The 9,071-nt window shown below is 41.3% G+C and overlaps 1 protein-coding gene across 2 annotated transcripts; it reads right to left on the reverse strand.

Moving 5' to 3' along the window:
- Positions 1-834: 834 nt before the first annotated feature.
- pdha1b (pyruvate dehydrogenase E1 subunit alpha 1b) lies at positions 835-8,588 on the reverse strand. 2 transcript variants are annotated; one of them, XM_077554856.1, is made up of 13 exons: positions 8,390-8,588; positions 7,837-7,857; positions 7,174-7,323; positions 6,595-6,660; positions 6,301-6,474; positions 5,543-5,669; positions 5,385-5,476; positions 5,061-5,153; positions 3,899-4,054; positions 3,306-3,377; positions 2,316-2,383; positions 2,028-2,136; positions 835-1,492 (listed from the first exon to the last, which is right to left on the reverse strand). In XM_077554856.1, the coding sequence occupies exons 1-13, from the start codon at positions 8,447-8,449 to the stop codon at positions 1,328-1,330; spliced, it is 1,353 nt and encodes a 450-aa protein (XP_077410982.1). In that variant the 5' UTR covers positions 8,450-8,588; the 3' UTR covers positions 835-1,327. The 2 variants fall into 2 exon arrangements, with proteins under 2 accessions (XP_077410982.1, XP_077410983.1); XM_077554857.1 differs by lacking the exon at positions 7,174-7,323 and having other exon boundaries at positions 8,390-8,585.
- Between the last annotated feature and the right edge of the window lie 483 nt (positions 8,589-9,071).

Below are 9,071 nucleotides of genomic sequence, written 5' to 3' on the forward strand. Positions count from 1 at the left end.
AAATCAGTACGTCTGACTCCTAATCGCCAATAAACGACATTAATTTTACATAGTCTTGTATTGTTCTCATTGTAAAAGTAATCACGGGAAAAAGTGGGTACTAATGCGCTATATAATATTAAATAATATATACTAATATTAAACTCGTTTAAGCAACTTTTTGGGATAAATTGTACTGGTCTTGAATATTTGAGTACTTTTGTTACAAATTAACGTACTTTTACCGAGTTACATTTTAAAACTGTCTGATATGTTTTTGTTTTGGTTTGCCAGCTATTTGTGTCACGTGACGATTTGTCAAGTAACCACTGTCGAAGTTTGACTCAATTTGACCAATCAAATGGAGCCATTGAGTCACATGACACGGAAGCGACGTTTTCGAAGTGGTGCTTTTTTGTGTTTTAATTAATTAATAATAATGGACAATATCTGATTTTCACATCCCTAGTATTTTTATATTGTCCATTTGACGTTTAATGGCTAATGGGGGGGGGGGGGGGGTCACGATTTGCAAAGTACTTGTAATTTTAAGTACTACATGTAAGACTTTTACTCGAGTCATACTCACTGTTTATTAAAAACAGTTTTAAGTCTGTGTGTCTTGATAGTATATTTTGGATAGTGGTGAAGGGGCTTATGTTTTAAAGTATTCCTACTCCTTTTCAAACAGTCAGACTATTAACAATTTATTGGATCCTTATTATGACTTGTCATTCTTTTTATTTTGCATGTTCAAAATAAAAGGTTTAAACAAAATTCGATGAGTGCTGACTATCTAATAACAGCTTCACAGATTGAGAAGGAGATGAGAGAATAGCAGGCAAGCAGCAAGTCCACTCTTTTACGTTTCCATTTATTTTTCTTCGTAAATAACCTTTGCTGTAAAACAGACATGTACATTGACAACATGGAAAATTAAAGTGCTCCTTTTGAAATAATGTTTGGAAGCTGGTAAACATTGGTAAGTGTGATGCATGGATACAACTCAAAATATTGCTTAAAATCAGAGTAAAAAAATACTGTATTGCCTAATATTGTTCAGTCTTCGACATATTCAGCAGTCACATCAAACGTTAAATAAATAATACCATCTGACTGTAAAAACTTAAATTCTGGAGTCCTGATGAGGAGGACAATAGTAAAGGAACTCCTTGCAGGTAAAACAGCAGATCAAGTAGAATACAAGTTCATATGTTAATATATTAATAATAAATAAATCTGTAAAAAAAAAAAATAATTTTTTTTTTTTTTTTTTTTTTAAAACAAGTCCAAGTCCCAGACGATAAACAGTTCTGGTCAGAGTCAATTTGCAGGTCCAGCTGCTGGCCTAGCTTGTGGACCTGAGCACAGACCAGGGGTTGGTCCCACGTACCTCCAGTGGGGGGTCGTTTTTAAAGATGTGGTTGCACAGATCATCCAATGCTGGCTCTGGGTCAGCCGTCGCAAACTGCGCCGCAGCCTCCACCTCCTTCCGAATGGCTACATCCATTTCCTAACGAGAACAATATGAGCATCACAAATACAGTACACCAAGTCATAATGTTTGTAAACAGTAGGCACCAGAGTCCTTTCTGGGTGGCAAAACATGAGTGAGTTACGGAGAAGATGGCAAAACTGCTTGGTGGTGGAGTATCAAAAGTAGCTACAGAGAGCCCCGTGTAGTCGCAGTTCAGTATTTGCAAATTCAACTATGCTGATTTTCTCTGGGGAACCTATCATCCATTATTTTCTCAAAATCCGTCTAATCACAATTTTTGTGCCCAAACCCCCAAAAAATAAAATTACATTGGTGCCATCTGGTGGAAACCCTCTGCGTTGTGCAATGATATATTTTTCTCATGTTAGCTTCAACTTCTCTCCAGATGAACCTTCTTTAAAAAAAAAAAATAAAAAAAAAGCTGGTGTCGTCTACTTTGCTGGTCTCATGTGTGTATGTCATGATTAATTCTCCAAAATGAGTATCAGAAACATACCGTGACATACGCTACTTCAAAGTGAAGCGCAAAACTCTAAATTCATGTCCTTACCTTCAGTTCCTCTACAGATGCCATGTTGTTGCTGAGCATTTGCTCTTTCAATAGGGCTATGGGGTCGTTTTTGCTGCGCACTTCCTTGATTTCCTCCCGAGAGCGATAACTGCAGGGAGTTACATCACAGACTATTAGGGTTCATACGTGAATGATTGATCAACGATTTGTATAAAATGACACTTAACAAAAAAAACACCAGTGACGCCCTTGCCTTCATGATACATTTCCACAAGGGCACCATGTTGACTGACAACAAAGATAGCCAACTTTGAATAAGAGTCACACCTGACGCCAGGATCACTCATGCTGTGTCCATGGTAACGATAGGTCTGGAGCTCCATCACAATTGGACCCTGAAAGAAAGAGTGAATTTGCTTGTTGATCAACTGTGCCACATATTGGGACATCCATATGGAGCAGTTTAGAATCAATACATATCTAATAATGACCACACAAAAAAATCAACTCATTTGCTCCCCAAAACATATAAATACAGTCTAATTTAAATGCTTGCCATATTCCCAAAGACGTATTTATACGTTGATGTTGTTTTTTTTTGTTTTTTTTCCATGCTAGAGCATACAGAAGGTTTTGATGAACGGAAGAGAATGCTTGAAACAATGGTAGTTACTTTAAAAACGGCCAGCAGGTGGCAGCAGAGTATAAGAGATCAACCAGGGCCATGTTGCAACAAGCTCTTTCCCCCCCACTGTTTTAAACAGATTTGTGAATAATGATGAAACTATATTCTAATTACTGCAAAACGGAAACAGATAGAAATATACTTTTTTTCCTGATAAAAGAAGATACTCTACTCCTTCAATGTTTTTAGAACAATAGTACACAATATTCTGTGGGCCTTGCAAAATCAGTCAAAATCCAGTAAAACAGCCGGGAGCGAGGGGGGGTCGCTTCACTGAAAATGTCTGTGAGTGAATGAGTTAAATGATCCTGATTTGCTATACAAAGTTAGCTGTCACAAGAGTTGCCCTAATCAACCAATCAGCAGAAACCCCGTGAAGAGAAATTTGAAATCTGATTGGTTAAAAACAGCAATCCCGTTTCTAACAGTTTTAGCGACAATGGCCTGCACAACTGATTCTGAAGGCCCTGGTTAGATTAGACTGACATGGCAACAGCTGGCTAGGTTGAAAGCTTGTTGGACAACAACAACAAAAATTGTGGGGAATAAATAAATACAATTTCAACTTACAAATATCAGATTAGAATTTTGGTTGTGAATGTAGATCAGCGCTTCTAAAAGCGTTTGCTCACCTTTCCGTCTCGACAGAGGTCCGCTGCAAACTTGACCGCCTCTCTCACACACAGGACATCCATTCCGTCCACCTGTGCCAGAGGGACTTTTTTTAAACGTCACAAAGAAAGACAGTTGACTGGTCGTCTTCTCTCTATCCTGGCATGAGTGTTGTTTTGTGTGCAGTATCATACATGAGCATCAGTAATCTGAGTACATGCTCACACCTGCAACTGCCAGGACGCATGGAGGGCGTCTTGTTATAGTCTCGGTCCGTGCCGGGGCGGCTCCAGCACACGGTCTTGCTGCAGCCGCGACCCCGGACCCCCAAACATTTTCGCCGTATCATCTCACATGCCTAACGGCCGGGTGGCAGGACCTTTAGCAATTTCCAATGGGACCCACTCGTAAACAAAACTTTCTGTCATTTGACCAAAGCAGAGCAAGCAAGAAACAAGACTAAATGGCACGATTGATGATTTGCAGCCTTCCCCTCCACCACTTTTCAGTTTTTGTCAGCAGTAGCCTTTCTGCCACCCGGAAGTGCCGCATTTAGAAATATTACGAAAAGGTCTACGACGTCAAGAAAGTGTCACATGATCACGAATCTCACTCGGATTCCCGGTATGTAGTCTCCTCTCTTGTAGTAGTCGATGCTGGCCGACGCCCTCTCCGCCGACGTGCCCATGCCGTACTGGTTGTTCTCGCAGATGAAAATGCACGGAAGCTTCCAGAGGGCGGCCATGTTGAAGGCCTCAAAGAGCTGCCCCTGTTTGGCGTTAGGGTAGCAAAATTACAGGAGTTTTTACAGCTTGAGAATTAAACATGAAAAATAAGAATTTATTACATTAAAAGGGGGGCTATCTACAGAAAACATTGTAGCAGAATCCTGATTTACAAATGTTGTTGCTTATATGTAAATGCAAAAAAAAAGCTGAGTTTAACTCATTCACCCCTAGCCATTTTCACTGAAGCAATCCCCTTCACTCCCGGCTGTTTCACTGGATTTTGACTGATTTTCCAAGGCCCACAGAATATTGTGTTCTATTGCTGTCAAAATATGGAACCTACCAAAACAAAGATTAGAGGCTCTTCTTATTCACAAATCTATTTAGAATTGTGAGTAAATTGGCTTTTTTTTTCAACATGGCCCTGGTTGATCTCTTTTGCTCAGCTGCCACCTGCTGGCGTTTTTTTGTAATAATTACAATTTCTTCAATTGTTCTTTGCAGTTGAGAGACTGCATCAAAGCCTTCTCTAGCATAAAAAACATTTTTTTTTTTTTAACGTATAAATAAGTCTCTGGGAAACTTAAAACATTTAAAATAGAAAGCATTTATATGTTTTCGGAGCAAATGAGTTAATGACTTAATGCAATCACGTCCGTATGCACTAGCATGTTAGTCATGCTAGCTAAGATTATTGATAAGCCTCATGTTAATGTGGTTTGTATGTTGAATAATGTAACTACCGAGTAAAGTTATTGACGCAACGAGTGTTCATGGTTGTGTACATGTTAAATGCATGGTGTTGATGTTTTATGATCATCTCAATTTTAAGTGCTTTGCTGCCACCTTGTGGCATCTGTACACAATTACAAACTCCTTTTAGGATAGAGCGTCTATTTGCAGATTTTCACCACTGGCTGCAGGGCCAGGTACCTATCCACCGTGACTAACGGCGGTTCAGGGCATTTCCAAAATTCTCCATCCGTAATTCACACAACCAGAAAATTTGTGGACAAACATCAAAGTGCGAATGGGTGGTTTTGTTACCTGATTGGCGGCGCCGTCGCCATACAGCGCCACACACAACTGATTGTTGCCTTGGTACTGACACGCTAGCGCGATACCGGCACCCAGTGGAACCTGAACACAAAACAAAATAGTCAATGACTCTGCAAGGACAGTAGGACCCCTTGCCAGGAATCCACATAACAGAAGAATGAGCTAAAAATATCTTCAGGTGTTAGCACAGTAAATAAACCAATTTCACTTTCACACCGAGTAAGTTAAGTTGTTGATTTTCCAGATGAAATAAAATGTGTGTGTGTTGGCGAAACACTACAATACGTTGTTGGTCCACGATTCCTCGCTCACCTGTGCTCCCACAATGCCGTTCCCACCGTAGAAGCGCGGCGCGTACATATGCATGGACCCTCCCTTGCCTTTGGAGACGCCGCCTCTGCGACCTGCGCAGCGACACAGCTGAGGCTTGGCGTCGAACCGCTCGACTTCTTTTCAACTCTCGGTCTTACCCGTGAGCTCACACAGGATCTCCTTGACGGACACGCCGCGAGTGTACGTGTAGGCGTGCGCGCGGTACGCCGTGATCAGGTGGTCGGTGGGGTTGATGGCAGCCTCCACACCTGCGGCACAAGCTTCCTGTCAACGCCAAAACAAGTTGTGTTTTTTTTTTTTTAATTACTAGCACCAACGCCCATTTTGATGAATGCAGGAATAATAATGATGCTTACATTTCAAAAACATAAAAAGCTGTTTTAAAATACAAATACTCCTAACAATAGTCCGACATAAGTTAAATAAGAGGTATGGTTAAAGCTGACCTAAATTAATTAACTCTTTGACTGCCAGACGCTTTCAGAAAAGGGATGCCGTGGGTGCCAGCCGATTTAAGCATTTTTGACTGATCTTTCAAGGTCCACAGAAAATTATGTGTTTGGACTATGGAAACACACATACTACCAAATGAAAGATTGGACTCTCATCTTTCATCAGAAAAAAAAGTTTGTTTCTACCTTATTCCATTTTTCAGTAATCAACAATAGAAAATGGTTAGTTTCACCTCTTTTTTGAAAAAAACGTCTTTTAACGTCTTTGGCACTCCTCCATAGGATTTTACTAAACGTTGTTTAACGTTTTTGGCAGTCAAAGAGTTAATTAAAAAAAAAAAAAAAAAAACAGCCTGATGAGAACTACACATTTTCTGACCAATTTGGGCAGAAATCCTAAATAATTCCAACCTGTTTTGCTTGAAACCGTACATGTTGCCCACCTGTCCGTCATACAGGTGGCAGAAGCCTCGGATGATCTTCTGCTTGTACAGCTGGTCGGCCTTCAGCTCCATCCGCCTCACCGTCTGCATGGTGCGGTAATACTGCAGGCCCTGCTCGCGCGTTAGCTCCGCCTTCACGGAAGGCCCCTCCTCCAAGCGGTGCAGATCGCATTTCTTTTGATGATGAAAAAAAAAAAAAAAAAAAAGAACCACTCAAAAAAAAAAAAACAATGTTTGGAATAGGGCATGGCGACTCAAAGCATGTCACCACCAACGTGCACTTTCTCAGCTCACCTTGATGTCCAACGTCACCTGAGGTGTAAAGTCGGTGAAGGAGCGGGAAGCGGTAACGCGGGCAGCCTGGAGACACAGACACACACCATTAGCACACACAAACCTAACAGGAGTGAATATAATTAGAAAACAAACTATGATGAAGGTTATCAGTCACATCAGAAGGCGCATGGGGGCACTGTTGACACTCCTCGCACACAAACAAGAGCCCCTTTTACACGGATCCAATTATTTGAATGCATGCGTTGAAAGACTGTCATTTATCCCAAGCACGTTTCCATTTTCCCGTCTTCAATCCTTGCAAAAAAAAAAAAAAAAAAAAAGTTTGCATACCACAGCACCATTGAGAGAAAAAATAATAATAAAAATCAATGGAATTCATCTCTTTAAAGCTTTTGCATAGATTCATTTTTGTCACCCTGACTTCAGTACAGAAGAAGGAATATTGATCAGGTTCCCAAGTAGAGGGTAAATATACAGATTGCAATGTGGCACAAGCCTGATTTAAGAGTGTTTAGGAAGAAAACGTTAGTGACAGGCAGGCAAATAGACATGGAGGCCAGCGTCTCCGCTTCTTACTGGTGCGGCTAACAGCGTGCTAGCTAACGGCGGCGCGCTGGCTCTAGCGCCAACTAGCGGCGGAGGTTTGGGGGGCAGCCGCTGCGTCTGTGCCAAGTCGGACGCCGCCGGTGAGGTTAGAGTGACGTACTCTGACAGGGCAATCAGCAACTGGGGAGCACAGGAGCCAACCAATCAGAGCCAGCGAGAGAAAGGCTACCGGTCCGTTAGCGCTCAGCACGGAGCTTCTAGTAGCCAAAAATTGAGACTGAAGCAGGCCGACTGTGTGTATAATTTTTCACTGCACAAATCAGTGTGTTTACACCGATATGACGTTATTTACACAAAACCACTTCCTGGGATTCCTTCTAAATTCCTGTGGGAAGTCACAAAATTCCATCCAAGATTAACAGAAAGTAACAAAACCTAAACCATTATCTTCAATAATCTCTGCTGTCAATAATTTCATTTGAATTTTTTGTTCGTTTGTTTTTTCACCCACCACCATCAGCACCGAATGGCAAATTCTTCAGGACAGGAAAGGTATACATTTTAGAATTGATCTTTTTTTTTTAAAGCAGTAAGTGTCCCTACGGTGTAAAAAATAGGATTACTAAAAGGTGCAGCAGGGGTAAAAGATTAAAAACAAACAGGTGAGCAGGTGAGTGCAGGTGAGCAACTTACCTCGGATACGGTTTGGGCTCCCTGGGGTTCCGGTGGAAGAGGGACAAGAAGCGAAACATCAATTTGGATTTGTGAGCGATGGAGGAAAAAGAAAAAATAATGTGATGCATTTTGTAGGTTGGAGAAAGAAAGACATTAAGCAGGATGATACCTTTTTTTTTTTTTTTTTTTTTTTAGCATTTCGTATTTCTGGCAAAGATATAATTCAGGTGTTGAGAGAGAGAGGATTGTGAAAGTGATTCAATTAGAACAAGGAAGCACCATTGTTTCAATAGAGAATGTGCTGACGACAACTTTGCTCATAACACGCATCTAATCTGCTTCTGCAGACTATTACTGATCCATGACTTCACGCCATAATAAAACTTATTTGCATTATTACATTGATTTATAGATAGGAAATGTAAATAGAAGTGTTTGGATGAGGCTCTGACAAGGTCAGCCAGCAGTCAGCCTGTCCAGCAGCACCGAGCTAGCGCGGTTAGCATCTTTAGCTTGTCCAGAGGAGAAAAGAGCCTCCCTAGAAGACGAGCACCGCAGCAGGAAAACTCACCGCAGTCCTGCCGGTGATCCGACACAGCACGTTGGAGAGGAGGGTTAACATGTTCTGCATGTTTAGTAGACGCCAGACGGCGAGCAGTCTCTCTAAGCGGATTAAAGACGATTTGTGGTGTCCGCGAGACGGCGGTGCTGTGTTGCCGTCCGTCCCAGAAAGGAGGCCGATTGAGAAACGGTGTGGAACTGAATTGGTTCTGCGTGAACTTTTCAAGCCTGCTTAGACCCCGCCCACTTTTTGTAACGTGTTTGGTGGCCGTGAAAGTAATTGGTGTAAATCAAAATGTTTTTTTAGGGGTCATATGAAACATATCGTCTCCGGTAGTATGAGCCACTCAACAATTACAGAACAAGAAACAACAAAACAACGAAACAAGAAGAAAAAAAAACAAGCCCTGACATTATTATACATAGTCTTTATATGTTATCTAAATGTACAGTTGGTGCTGTAGCGTCGAAAAATAATGAAGTGATGCAGTGACCAGTAGTACAATAGTTGCAACGGTGGACGTGCAGCAGTTGATGTAGAGAATTGTCACACAATTTAACGTGACTGGTAGCGCAGTAATTATAATACGCAGACAAATAATGTGGTGCAAAATATGAATCAACAAAAGTTATGCAAATATGTATAGAGCTGAAGCGCCAATAATTTATACTTGCAATACTGTCACGCAGGA

This window comes from Vanacampus margaritifer, chromosome 20, assembly GCF_051991255.1.
Source record: "Vanacampus margaritifer isolate UIUO_Vmar chromosome 20, RoL_Vmar_1.0, whole genome shotgun sequence".
Classification (NCBI taxonomy): domain Eukaryota; kingdom Metazoa; phylum Chordata; class Actinopteri; order Syngnathiformes; family Syngnathidae; genus Vanacampus; species Vanacampus margaritifer.

What these genes read in the sequence shown, in the direction of transcription:
- pdha1b (XM_077554856.1), bottom strand. Translation starts at nt 8,449, where the DNA reads ATGCAGAACATGTTAACCCTCCTCTCCAACGTGCTGTGTCGGATCACC. An exon ending in AGGTGACGTTGGACATCAAG is followed by an intron (nt 6,475 to 6,594) that starts GTGAGCTGAGAA and finishes CATCATCAAAAG; the next exon opens with AAATGCGATCTGCACCGCTT. An exon ending in ATGAGTGATCCTGGCGTCAG is followed by an intron (nt 2,137 to 2,315) that starts GTGTGACTCTTA and finishes AACTCCCTGCAG; the next exon opens with TTATCGCTCTCGGGAGGAAA.